Raw genomic sequence first — 13,346 nt, 5'->3', positions numbered from 1 at the left:
TGATGCATCACGCTACTCGTCATCCCCCGCCCTTCACCCATGCATTGATGATCCCGCCCACTGCATCCCCCGCCCTTCACCCATACATTAGTCAACACCTGTATTGCAAAACTACGTGAAGGGTACATGAACTATGTGAAGGATACTACATGCAAGCGCTAGGATTCCCCATGGAACTGGTCCACGAACGAGCAAGTGTCTGCCCAACTGGAATGACACGTGTCCCGCAGTGCCCGACGCAAGGCTGCTTGACGTCGAGCATATGCAATCCGGCCCTCTCTCTCGGCGGGACTACCAGACCCCATGACATCGCCTGCCAGTCAAAGAACTGCAGAGTTCTCCGCATCTCCTCTCGTAACAGCTCGAGCTCCTCCTTCCACCGCATAGCGCGCGCCCTGGCCTTGCACCATTCTATTCGCATATCTGGATAGAGTGCCGGTGAGATAGGGTGCATGAACAAATTGGTAAGCTTACCTTCCATAGATCCATCATCATCCAGCTCGTCTCCATGAGCACTGCGCATATTCCATATCCATGAAAGCTTTCTTCTTCCCTCAGTCTCGCCCCACAGGACATCCGACATCCCTCGAATATCTTGACGATCGAGTGGACGTAGGGAGGCTTGCCATCCCGTCTCCTCGACGAAGGGAGCAAGAATCACCAGCGCTCTGCGCGCATCCTGGTATCGGGTTGATGCTGCCTCGATTCTTGCGTCAACGCCTTTGAGCGTGTTACAAGCTCGGGTGTTTGAGCCTTGACCACGGAGATTACGATCCTTATATTTCAGGATAGCGGTTTGCGCACGTAGATTAGAACGTAGCGAGCGTAGTGTGTCGTGAGCTTGTGCGAATCGAAGTCTCCATTCAATTTTCTGAAATTTGAGGTCGAAAGGATCCGTTCTGCCAACTTGTGAAGGAAGGAGAAGATCAAATGACTCGGGAGTGATGACAACACCACTGGACTTGTTTTTCAGTCGTAAGGCCGCGATCATCGGCATGTATAGCTCCTGGACTTTGACCCAGGCCTCGATCCGACGTTGGAGACTATTACTCCGTTGAACGACCTTCCCTTCTTGAATGTCCGTGGCATGGATCCCTAGACCTGCCTTCTCAGCTCGAAGACGTCGCCTGAAGTGTTTCATTAGCAACCATACAATGAGATATTACATTGATTAAACTTACTGCTGCTCTTCTAGCTCTAGGCCGCCGCTGATCAGCACGCTGGGCGAACAATCTTCATGCAATTCGTGGAAGCCGCCTCGTTCGATTTCTGATGTGTCTTCTTTCGCAAGTTCGAGGCGCACAGATGCAAGCGTGATCTCTGCATAAAATGACATCAGCGTCAAGACGTTATTCACCAAACGAAATGTACTCACTTTCTGTGCTCCGTTCATATGGGTTCGGCTGGGAGGGATCGTGCTCCCATGCCTCAACCTGCTCTTTCCATCTACTCAATGCCTCTGCATATTCCACCTTCAGTCCTTCTTCGAGGTCGTCCAGCGCTGCTTCGTGTTCAGATAGTTCGGGCAAGGCTTCTTTCACCTTCCGTAGCATAGTGCGACCTAATGATGCATCAGTAATGCATCAGTAATACATCAGTAATCAGTGCATCACTTACGTAGACCAGTAATTTTCTTCCAATTCCAGTCCCCAAAGAAATCATCAAGGGTGTCTCGTCTCGCGCCTGGGCCCATTTCTTTCGTGCTCGATGCCACGGGGTTTATATTCGCCCATCCTCGCTCCGGAGCTTCTCCATCCGTTCGTCAGACGCTGCGCGCAAAATTGAATGAGAAGCTTGTTTGACATGATTCAATGTGAGCTGGCAAATGAAATTTCGGCACGAAAAAGGTGACCTTCTTAGCGGTGTGGTCCAGTTGCATCGAGGGGGGGAATGAGGCCATACGGTGCCATAAGTGCTTGTTCCACTGGCATGCTATATCATACAAGACGTTAAGGATATCCACAGCGGTGTGGCGAAGGGTCGAGAAGAAGAGGTAATCCATATTTACATATCTAGATGGTGGCACATCAATATTATTGGGTGTCTGAAGTATAGCATAACTCACCTTTCTCCTTTCTGGAGGTCTCCAACTGCGGTCAGTAATTTCATGTTGTGGCGAGCGCAATCAATGGTCCCCAGCCCCGTAGCTGCAAGCCCATGACTGGATTTGGTGTCTGCACTGTTTACCGCGTTGTGACTTGAGCATGTAGACTTCTGTTCCGCAAGCCCGCATTAGCATCATAAAAAAAATTCAAAGACGACTAAAAACTCACCTCTTGACTAATGTTGGATTTGTCGTCTAGGAAAGCCTTGTACGCATGTTCTTCGACAAAGTATCCCCAGCCACAACTCAGGCTGGGGTCTACACTATCCTTTGAAACCACTTTCCGTTTCAACCGGAAATTTGCGTCGATGGCCACAAACAGCCCATATAGCCAGCTACTCCTATGAATCAGCGACCAATACACATGCCATAATGGTAGCATCTTACCGGTCAGTAGGGGAAGCCTCTCTCCAGTCAGCAGGTAAGTTCTTGCCGGGCTGTGGACAGGCCGGACACAAAACAGCGCATCCACCCTCGGGAGTCGAATCAACCCCTTTGGGATCATAAGGTCGCCCAGACTGTTTGAGCATCTTGAGATGTCGCCATTCGCGAATCATCCGCGTGAATTGGTCGTATCGTTCCTAAAAAAAATGTAAGGCGATGTTGTCATGGAGCGGCCCGAACAGTACGTACTTTGATGGGACTCAGCCCCGTATTGTCAGACCTCCGCATCAACGCATTAAAAAACTCGTATGCCGACACTTTCGATTCAAATGACAAGAGATGGAATTCTTCAAGAAGGCGAAATGTTGCCGCAGTCTTGGGGTCAGATGTTGTTGACGGAAATAGTGACATATGGAGGAGCTGTTGAATGTGGGTTGTGGCCAGGGAGCAATCACAAAAATCCAAAGCTACCTCGTGAACGCCATGAGAATCCATGATGACAAAGTCATCATTGAATGCGCGACGAGGATTGGAACAAGTCTGACCGGCCATGTGTCCAAGCTGGATCCGGAGACCGAGGGTCTTCAGGCTTGCTGACTCAAAGTATTCTCCATTCCATTTCTACATCTAGTGAGTTCATATTCTGCACGATTACAATTGTTTAAGCACTTACCTGCAGCCGATGCAGCGGGTGATGGGTGTGGGCCGTCACCATGCAGGACGCACAACATAGAGTGATCCCAAAGCAGTCTTGACAACGATATTCCGGATGTGGGTAACAACATCCAGAACATGGCCCTGCACTGAGTTCTCCTCGGCCTTCGAGTCGTAGCATCTCGTGGAGGAACAGGGAGCGATCCTTCAGCCACACCAGCAGTGGATTTTCCTGAACGAAGTCAGTGAGCACTGGCATGAAGCATAATCACGTTAGTCTGGCAACTTACCTGTTTCCTCTCAGAGTGAGCATCATTGTCAGCGCCGCATGACATATCGGCCGAAAATTCACCAAAATCATCTAGCGTCATTGCTAGCGCAGGCTGGATAGGCTCGGGTGGTTGACGGTGCGTGGTTTGCTGTGCGTTTTTGGGAGGTTGGACGTACTGCAGGGTATATGAGATAGAGCCGTCTCCGCGATATTGGTACTGGGTGTGCTTTCGCTGCTTGACACTCGACTTTGGACGTGGGTAAGAATTCAGTGTAACCTTTTTCTGCCGCTTCTTGGCTCTTGTTGTTCTTCCCAGCTCCTGACGCAATTTCTCTGTACATACGATCGTTGAAGACGAACCAGCGATTGGGGGGGACAGATTGGACTCCATGACAAAGTACTGGCTGTAAGTACTGATCGTTAGAAAATGACTATGATGTTTTTTTCTTACTTACCTGTAATGCTGGCCGTCACCGTCACCAGCAATGGACTCATCAGAAATGGACTTGCCATTCGTGAAGTATTTGATGGCCAGCATTGAATCACGCATGAATTCGATCATAGATTCGATCATATCGTGGATTTTCAAAGAAGTGCTCACCTTCTGTGCGAATCAATAAACAACACCAAATAAACAATGATTCTGTTGCAACCGTTGATTCTTTATTGCAACCGACCTTCACCGACTTGAGCTGGTTCCCGATCTTCAGCTAGGCATTGAGTTCGGTAAGTATTTATCTTCGATTCTCGATGGCCTACATCCCATCTGACTTTCTAAACAATGACCACCACCACAAACAACGACCAAAGCAGCCTTGGTGCGTTTTTGGCCCATCACTGATTTATGTCTGCTAACACATGTTTCAGATGCTGTTTTGCAACTACTATCTTCATTGACGCTATCAAATGACGAGGCGCAAACCCTCATCCAAGTGATTTCTGATGGTAGTGGAGGCCCTCCTGTCATGTCGTCTGCAACTCCTACGGCGGCCGTCATCCCAGCGGCTACATTGGCTCCTGCGGTAACCGTCATCAGTCCCCCTCCTGCAGTAGCCGTCATCACCCCCCGTTCTGCAGTAGCTGTCGTCAGCCCTCCTGCAGTAGCTGTCGAGACTCAGGCCGCTGCATTTGTGCAGTTTGTCGGTTTCCCGCATCTTCCAATGACAGCTGTCATTGTCAACGGCGAGACAAGGGGCCAGCAGCAATATCGCGATTTCAGCTTCGATGTTCCGCGTGCTGGGGCCCTTGGTCCTTTCTACCTTGTCACCCGCGGCCGCCGGGTAGGAGTCTTCGAGACCTGGTGCGTATCTTGATTGGTGGCACATTTTTTGTTCTTGCCATTGATTCTTTCTCAGGCAGCGCACATCCCCGCATGTCCTCGGTGTTAGCTGTTCGTCCTTCAGCTGCTGCAAGTCCCTTGATGACAGCCTGGTGCGCATGCTCGATGCCATTGACCTCGGAGAAGCGCAATGGTTGCCTTAAGTAGTCAATATGCGACTCTCGAACACTGGACATTTTTGTATATACTGTATGGACGCATCTATGTACCAATTGTGGCCAATACTAGAAGTGATCCGCCACTCAATTAAGCAGTTCCAGAGGTGTGAATCAGGGATACAGAGACCGAGGCAGAGAAACACCGGCTGCCTTTGAAGCGCGAGAATGTCGGATGTGCGTGGGCGGGATAATTAGCAGACTTCAGGACATATGGAACTAGCAGACCTCAAACTTTGGGACCTTTGGGACAGATGGAACTAGCTCGCACTACTTCAGAATGTCTTATCAGTACGTTTGTAGGATACAAAGACCGTGGCAGAGAAACACCGGCTGCCTTAGAATGTCAGATGTGTGGGCAGGATACTTAGCAGACTTTAGGAACAGATGGAACTAGCCGACTTTAGACTTCGGGACAGATAGAACTAGCTCACACTACTTACTTCAGAATGTGTTACCAGTTTATTAATAATGGTAGGAGACAAAGACTGAGACAGAGAAACACTGACCTTTATGAAGTGTGATTGTCAGATGTGTGCGCAGTAGCCGTTGCTTGGTGTTCATGAAAGTGTCGTATTGTCAGGGGTAAGCATGCACACCAGTTAGCTTACTGAGAGGCACGCAGTGAGTAAGACACAAACAGCAGTCTGAGAGGCACGCAGTGAGTGAGACACAAACAGCGGTAAGATACGATTCGGCTACCGTGCGCATTGAGGCTAAGCTTCATCTTATTCCCTGTCTACTTTATATCTGGTACCGGGGATGAGAGAATGATGTAGAAGTATTCAGATGCCACGCACTGAATGATGAAATCGACGACCTTGTGTTTCAATATGGTCTCTGAATGGATGTTCGTAATAAGGAACAATATGTCATATCCCTGTGCAAGGGTTAGAGCACGATGGCCACTCATGTTCGAGCAAATCACTCACGAGGACAGGCTTCCTGGGTAAGTATTCATGATCTCAGGTAGAGTTATCAGTAACGTCGTGCATACCAATGGCACCATAGGGTGAATTCATTCCTTTTGAGGCATATTGAACTGCCGGCGTGTTTAAAGGTTGAATAGTGTAGAGCCTAATTAAAGAGCTGGAACTTTGTTGTCGTAGTATACGCAGGGAGTTTTATAGGAGTTTTATTGAAAGGCTTGTATGTATCAGACAAGCCCAGACTCATCGCATGACGCACATCACAGATACTAGTAAGTACTAGTACTTAGCTAGGTAGTATACTCTGAGACTGATATGCTATTCTATCACCTTGACGGTGTCACTTTCAAACTGCCAACGTTCAATGTTCAACATTCAATCTGGTGACAATCGTGCACTCCGCTGTTCGGAGCGCAAAATAATACTATTTCACAGTTCTAATCTACATTCACGCATCAACTCTCACCATGTCGGAACCCTATTTCTCAACTGATCAGCGCCGCTGGCTAGAAAATCAGCTAGACCTGTACAACTACTGCTATGAGTACGACGACCTCATCGAGTTCTGGACATCCCTATACGAGATTTTCTTCGAATGCTGGCCAGAGTGTGATGCTTTGTTCCCTGACTTACCCAACACTCAGTCTCTCTCTGAAGAGCAGCACCGTCAGGTGTTTCAGGCCGTAGAATGGAGGAAAGATGTGGGTACCAGGATTCTACGTAGTGCACAAGCTGACCACTCAATAGCGCATTAAGTCTTGGTTTCAATCCCAAAAGGCCTTGACGGGATACATTCCGTTCACAATCGTGTCGGTGCATAATCAGAATGTGACGTTACAGGCCGAAGAAGAGTTCACAGAGTATGGGGTGGATGTCACAGGTGACGAGCCTGCCAGCGGCGACGTTGAGGATGGTGGGAGTACTAACATCGAGGCCCAGGGGGATGGCGCTTTGATTGATCGGATTGAGGACACTGGGAGTACTAACACCGAGGCGGGTCCAGGGGATGGCTTAGATTTAGACTTCGATTGATCGGATCTCAAGGTGCCTAGATAAAATTAGAACAACATGCTTGATACTTCTGTTTATATGTTTCAAGTTAGCTATGGACGAAGTATCTAACTGATCTACCATACTGCTCCTTCGGGTGGTTGATTGCACTGTTCAAGACAACTTAGGCCTATGCGTGAGACAGAGTCCAACAGAATCCAACAGGTATAGCATACATAAGTTTACACACCATTTTCATTTTTTAAGACAACTTGAAACGCACACATTTAATCTTACAGTGACCTCATTCAACGTACAAGATCTCGTCATGCCTGCCGCATGCTGGACCTCAGACGTACAAACGGAGTGGCTTCAAGAGCGCCTTCCCCAATATCTCAGAGCATGTGAAGGAGAAAGATTATTCGCGTTTTTGGCCCACCTTGATCAGGGACTGGTTTAAACAGTTCCCAGAGGAAGCGGTAGTATTTCCCGACATTGCCGCTGACGCCCTTTCGCCGGAGCAACGTATTGAGGTGGGAGAAGCTGAAAACAGGTGCAAAATAGTAAGCCCATCTATAATGAACATGTCACTATTTACTGACGTACTTCAGCAACTCCGGACTTGGTTTCGTTGGCGTGCGAATGCGTCCAAGAAAAACCGTAGCCTGAAAAAGGAGTCAACTGTCTTCGATGACGTGCTGCAGCCAAAACGACGTGCTAAGTCCGAGGCTGAGTTGTACTCCGATATCTACTATGACGAGCGGATCAAACTGTTGGTAAAGGCCGAAGAAGAGGCTGGGAAGGTGTCGTCAGGCAGACGAATTGCGCTGGGGCGTAAATTTTCTAAGGAGCTGTTGAATGATGAGGATGAGGAGGTCAAGATTCAGATTCGTGACATGTACGAGAAGCAGTTTTAAACTCACGAGAGGTCTGGCAAGAAGAATCATTTAGACGAGGACAGCGAGGATGACTGTGTGCCATTTGATGCGGAGGGAATTGCGCAGTAAGTGGTTTCTGTGAATAGAGTCCAATAGTTAACATTCAAGCAGGGGCATAGACGACTTACCTATTATCTGCCGGCGATTCGCGCAATTGGTCAAGAAGAAGACCGGTTTCCTCGTGTCCTTCATGTTTGCTGGTCCAGATCCAAGAAACGACTGGGATATGACCTCATTATTGTGAGTTTACGTATTGGGTATAAACTGTTTTGGGACTCACACTTACGTACTCAAGTTGCCATCCCTCTGAAACTCAACAAGGCAGAACCTTCGCCCAGTTATACCAAACGGCCGATAGGAATTTCCTAGAGGTGTTTCAGCAATATGCGGAAATCATCTTCCGTGCGTTTTTTATCTGTTGCTAGCTGACTTACCTAGTTTATATCATGCAGCATCCGACAAGCGCAAGCCTAACGTTACTGTAGGGAACGAGGACATGGAGTGCGGTGAGGAGGTGTATGGTGAAGAGGTGCCCAATGGCCATGACGACGTCGAAGAGGACAATGACATCGAGTCCTTTGATCAAGGGGAAGAGGAGCAAGAGGAGAATGAAGGTCAGTAGATTGGTCGGTCTTTATACTTTTTTTATCATCAGCTGATGCATCCGCCTGATGCATCACAAGGCTCCTTGCTGCTGCCTGATGCTTCACTGGGTGATGCATCTGATGCACCAGGAGCCACGCCTGATGCATCAATAGGTGCAATGGTACGTACCCTTTCGTTTGCGATACATATCTATTCACAGGTTGATGTACCCCTGCAGTCTGATGCATCATCATCATACTCTAACTATGATGGTGTCTCCGCACCAATTCCTCATTCATATTCACCAGTATACGTACCCCCGACCACCAATTTGGTTCCCAACTTGTTCGGACCATTCTATGCGCCCCAAATGTCCACCACTTCGGTTCCTAGTTCTTTTACTCCGGCATATACTGCCCCTCTCATGTCCACTGATGGGTTTACACCGGTCTACAACCCCTCTGTGTCGACCCCCAGCTTCTCATTCCCTAATACGTGGCAAGATCTCAATTGGACTGATCCAGTCTTCCAAACATCTCCGGCCTCTGCTGCTGCTTGGCTGCAGCAAAATTTATCGCCTGTTTCTGCTGAGCGCACTAGTCTGCATGAGTCCAGTGCTGACTCGCTCCCAATCTTGCCTCATCCCAACCCACCCTCGCTTGACTCGCTCCCCTTCTTGCCTCATCCCAACCCACCCCAGCTCCCCATCTTGCCTCATCCTAACCCACCTCAGGGTACACCCAACTCTCTCTCCGCTGTCATAACCAAGCCGATCACCAAAAAAACAATCCTCGAGCCCAAGGCCACCCAAAAACCCAAGGCCGCTTCAAAACCCAAGCCAAAACCCAAGGCCATCCACAAGCCCAAGGCCGCCACCACCCCCACGATTACTAACCCACCCGGAGCTGAGTCTAGTTCATCAGGGGATGTAGCTCCTGGTGGAATTACCAACGATGAGTCTACGAATACACGTGCATCTAAGCGTGTCCCAGTTAAGTCCAGGCGTAACGAGCTGGCGGATGCGATTGGTACTGGGCCTTCCATGAAACGGCCTGCGCAGAACGGGTCTGCGGGTGCTCAACAGTATGTTATCCTGCCCATTTTTTTTCGATGCCTGCTAAGAGCTCTTAGGAAGAAGCGGGCAAAGGTCTAGTATGGTTGTTCTTCATGCTACCGTCATCATAGTCTTGCCAATTTCTTGATATAATGTCCCTACTCAATCCAATAGTTATCTTGTACCTGACAAGAAATATAATACATCATTTTGCGCGCATGGTTCAAATGCTAATGTTTGACTGTGAGCGAGAATAGGTGTGCGAGAATGAAATTGCTAACATTGATGCATCACCGAATTTTGTGCTACGGACTTCATGAAATTTGGTTGTAGGAGAGTGATGCATCACTCGCTATGTACATTTTGTGCTACGGACTTCATGAAATTTGATTGTAGGGAGAGTGATGCATTACTCACTATGTACTTGGTAACAGTGTCAATTGATAGATAGTAGTACTAGTAGCCCGTCTGCCCAGAACCCGCCGAGATGCAGCTGTACATGCGGCCGTATTCATATTACTAGAATTGAGCGCCTGAGGATTAACAACAAGGTGGAATGCGATTGAGCGCTGAGGATTACTATTAGCAAGAATGTGGAATGCTGCTGGTGCACCGTACCCTGCCAGAACCCGTACCAGCCGTATGCTGGTTGCTGGTGCACCGTACCCGCCGAGACATATCTGTACCTGCAGCCATATTGCTAGAATTGAGCGCGGAGGATCAGTAATAACAAAGTGGAATGCTGCTGGTGCACCGTACCCTGCCAGAACCCGTACCAGCCATATGCTGGTGCACCGTACCCGCCGTCCGCCCAGAACCCACCGAGACGCATCTGTACCTGCGGCCATATGCTGAAATTGAGCGCTGAGGATAAGTAACAAGGTGGAATGCTGCTCGTGCACCCACCGTACCCGCTGTATTGCCAGAACCCGTACCAGCTGTATTGCCAGAACCTAGAACCCGCTGAATACCATAAATGGACAATACCGCCCATCAAAGAAGGCGGGCGGGAGGGCGCTCTGAGAAAATAATGCATCATATCCCGCTGTATTGCCAGAAGCCGCCAAACGCGCTACATACCATAAATGGACAACCCGCCAAACGCGCTACATCCCGTAAATGGACAGCACCGCATCAAATGATGCATCATAGCAAGCATCGCAGGCATGCATCATATAGCATTGCTGATGCATCCTGCTGCATCAGTGATGCATTATGATGCACCCTATTAACCTGCCTATGGATTGTAACAGTGTTGCATCACTCCTACCTTACAACTACAACACATTCATGCATCAATATGACAGGGACGCCTGGTTTATTTCCCACCCGCAAGTGTTGCTATGTACTTGTAAGCTTGTTATCTTAATGGCTAAAAATATATGATATACTGTAGCATTCGACGCTTGGATTCAACGTTCTTAAGCTTCAAGCTTCATTGCTCGCTCTTCGTCGCAGCCTCGCTTTGGACCCCAACGTGCGCATGAACCGTTTCCACTAATATCGTACAAAGCTAACACGTAGACCACATTTTCCTCGTCTCTTGGCTGCTTCTACTGGCAATGTGAGGAATAGTGTGCATCGAGTTCTGCACTCATCGACAGCAGAGGCGCAATACGACATATACGTAGAAGCGATACCTATCCAATATCCATCCCTATACGTACCATGTATTATGAGTTGTAGAGGGCTGCGAGGATGACCGCAGGGCGGCTGACCACGATTTGAGAGCCAATGAGTGCCACGTACAACGCCAGCTACATTAATAGGAAAGGTCAATGTAAAACCTATGATCAGACGAAGGAAAGGACAAAAACACGGTATCAAAACTACAGGTACAATGCATATGCGAGACTCAACAGATGAAATGCTCAATGGATGTCATATCTACTACGGGGACTGCGCCTCTAGGTGTTCATCACCTATCGCAAGGCGAGATGGTCCTGCCCTCGGCTGTGGCTGGCTAGCCATTGGTTGCAATTCAATTTCTTCGTACTGAACCCTACCAGGCTGAATTAGTGAGCAATCGAGTAAAAAAATAGGTGTATTATACCTGGGATGGGGCACAGCAACTCGGTTGACAATATTTTCCTCCTCTTCGTCTTCCTCGGGATCGTCATCATAGACTGGTCGTGGAACCTGCTTCTTCTCCTTTGTCTGGAACCAGGCCAGACAAAAGAAGAGAACATATGGTCGCACTCCGTCGTCCACACCAACAGCGTCGGCCTGGCGAATAAGATGATCAGGTCTCAGGAAACTAATGAAATTCGAGGAAACAAACATATGTTGCTTGTCCGAGAGGAACATCGACAACTTGTACGGGTTTCCGTTTCGGTTCACGCGCCCTTTGCTTCCCCTTGTCTGATAAGCGCAGAATGGGATTGAAAAAGGTCCTGCTACCGGGCAAGGGAGTCAACGGAGAGCTTTCTGTATGAAGACGACCGGGAGGTAAGGGCAACGTAGCAGGAAACTGCGGCGCGAGTGTTGAGTGGATTGCAAAAGAAACAAAAAACAGAGGCATACATCTAGAGGACCCCGGGTCTGATTATTCTGAACAGCCGGAACTGTGTTCTTGCGAAAAGAGAAGGGAATAATCCTTCGGAGGTGAAGGAAATTAGGTTGCTGCGGGTTGATTGTGGGCGGAGGTCTCTGCGTGATAGGTATGACAGGTATCGATGGTCTACGACGAACGACAGGAGGACGACGAGTTGAACCAGACTGCAATGATAGTAATGGATGAGTGGTGTGATGAGCAAGAGGTGAGATGCGTACTTTTAGTACATCACCGCCGAGGATTGACTTGTTGAGTGCACTGGTCTATGAGGGAATGTTAGCACACAGATAGTAGATGGTTGTCAGGGAATGCGTACACCGACTTGAGCAAGGACGTCGGGTGGAGCATTGTTTATGTGGATATTGTTGTCGTTGTATGTCGTGTAAGCTAACTGGCGCGAGTCGGGTGAGAGAGCAAGGGTAAGGGGGTCCTGAACGTCGAAGGAAGCGAGGAGTTGGCGGGACTCAAAGGCCCAGAGCTTGATGGTGTTGTCGTCTGAACCGCTAACGATGATAGTGCCGTCAAATGAAAGTGTTAGACAGCGAATGAGGTTGGTGTGCCCTTCGAAGGGAGTTCCGACAGTCTTCAGCGTCGATGCGTCCAACACGTAGATTGTCTTGGCAGGGTCATCGGTAAAGCTGAATGAGGTCAAGATGTTTTTGTTTTTGTTTGTCCAGAAAACTGGCGCATATGAGCTTCCTGCTCCACCGTGCACTGTTCCAATCCTCACATCCAATTTCGCTGTTTGGATATCCCAGACCTCAAGGCACTTCCCCACAATTGACTTGATCGCAAGCTTCTTTGAATCCATTGAGAAGCGAACTGCACCCACCCAATCATCATTCTTGAATGGAATCACGAGTTTGCCGGTCTCCAAGTTCCATATCTGCGCTGTATAATCCCATGACCCACTCGCCAGCAGCTTGTTGTCCGTAGAGATATCAATGCTGGCGATCCTCGATGTGTGGCCTTCGAATGTTTTCACAATCCCTGTCTCGACCTCACAGGCTTTCAGCTCCCCGGCGTCGTATTCTCCAGATTCTCCACCAGCAGTGATAATCCATCGACCATCCCTTGATACCGCCACTGCCCGTATCTTCTCCTCGCAAACACTCTGTGCTTCCTCGATCTCCTTACCAGCTTTGAGATCCCATTTCCGAGCAGTCTTATCATAAGATCCACTGATCATTCGCTGGCCGTCAGGAAAGTAGGATATGGATCGAATCTGCTCTCCATGACCCTTCAAAGTCGTTATCAGTTTCAGAGTTGATTTTGTGGCAGCTGCCTTCGTTGATGTGGAAGCCATGACTGCGTCTTAGCGAGCGAAAACGTTGAGTAGTCAAGTACTTGAGAGTGATTCTCTGGATGTGTTTGAAGGGACGTTGAGCT

At 48.7% G+C, this 13,346-nt stretch overlaps 5 protein-coding genes across 5 annotated transcripts; 3 read left to right on the top strand and 2 right to left on the bottom strand.

The window, feature by feature from the left end:
- Positions 1 to 158: 158 nt before the first annotated feature.
- On the bottom strand, positions 159 to 3,804 carry DEU56DRAFT_874348 (uncharacterized protein; the record flags this gene model as incomplete). The annotated part of the gene is made up of 12 exons (XM_041355948.1): positions 159 to 279; positions 309 to 1,127; positions 1,182 to 1,320; positions 1,376 to 1,561; positions 1,618 to 1,738; positions 1,769 to 2,012; positions 2,066 to 2,214; positions 2,274 to 2,445; positions 2,492 to 2,685; positions 2,738 to 3,109; positions 3,162 to 3,347; positions 3,433 to 3,804. The coding sequence occupies 12 exons, from the start codon at positions 3,802 to 3,804 to the stop codon at positions 159 to 161; spliced, it is 3,075 nt and encodes a 1,024-aa protein (XP_041201256.1).
- A 390-nt stretch (positions 3,805 to 4,194) lies between these two features.
- DEU56DRAFT_919746 (uncharacterized protein) lies at positions 4,195 to 4,895 on the top strand (the record flags this gene model as incomplete). Its single annotated transcript, XM_041358325.1, has 3 exons — positions 4,195 to 4,231; positions 4,281 to 4,713; positions 4,769 to 4,895. The coding sequence occupies 3 exons, from the start codon at positions 4,195 to 4,197 to the stop codon at positions 4,893 to 4,895; spliced, it is 597 nt and encodes a 198-aa protein (XP_041201255.1).
- Positions 4,896 to 6,303: 1,408 nt separating this feature from the next.
- On the top strand, positions 6,304 to 6,868 carry DEU56DRAFT_919745 (uncharacterized protein; the record flags this gene model as incomplete). Its single annotated transcript, XM_041358324.1, has 2 exons — positions 6,304 to 6,537; positions 6,584 to 6,868. The coding sequence occupies 2 exons, from the start codon at positions 6,304 to 6,306 to the stop codon at positions 6,866 to 6,868; spliced, it is 519 nt and encodes a 172-aa protein (XP_041201254.1).
- A 150-nt stretch (positions 6,869 to 7,018) lies between these two features.
- Positions 7,019 to 9,502, top strand: DEU56DRAFT_761967 (uncharacterized protein; the record flags this gene model as incomplete). Its single annotated transcript, XM_041350609.1, has 10 exons — positions 7,019 to 7,051; positions 7,147 to 7,389; positions 7,438 to 7,724; positions 7,755 to 7,829; positions 7,876 to 8,004; positions 8,060 to 8,166; positions 8,217 to 8,378; positions 8,448 to 8,530; positions 8,570 to 9,432; positions 9,481 to 9,502. 10 exons carry the CDS (start codon positions 7,019 to 7,021, stop codon positions 9,500 to 9,502), a joined length of 2,004 nt encoding a protein of 667 aa, XP_041201253.1.
- A 1,791-nt stretch (positions 9,503 to 11,293) lies between these two features.
- Positions 11,294 to 13,263, bottom strand: DEU56DRAFT_934828 (quinon protein alcohol dehydrogenase-like superfamily; the record flags this gene model as incomplete). Its single annotated transcript, XM_041358777.1, has 6 exons — positions 11,294 to 11,405; positions 11,457 to 11,629; positions 11,685 to 11,873; positions 11,927 to 12,121; positions 12,176 to 12,220; positions 12,274 to 13,263. 6 exons carry the CDS (start codon positions 13,261 to 13,263, stop codon positions 11,294 to 11,296), a joined length of 1,704 nt encoding a protein of 567 aa, XP_041201252.1.
- Positions 13,264 to 13,346: the final 83 nt, after the last annotated feature.

This window comes from Suillus clintonianus (genome assembly GCF_016758775.1).
Source record: "Suillus clintonianus strain FC179 chromosome Unknown DEU56scaffold_180, whole genome shotgun sequence".
Taxonomy (NCBI): Eukaryota; Fungi; Basidiomycota; class Agaricomycetes; order Boletales; family Suillaceae; genus Suillus; species Suillus clintonianus.
This window is presented reverse-complemented; position numbering and strand designations above follow the sequence as displayed.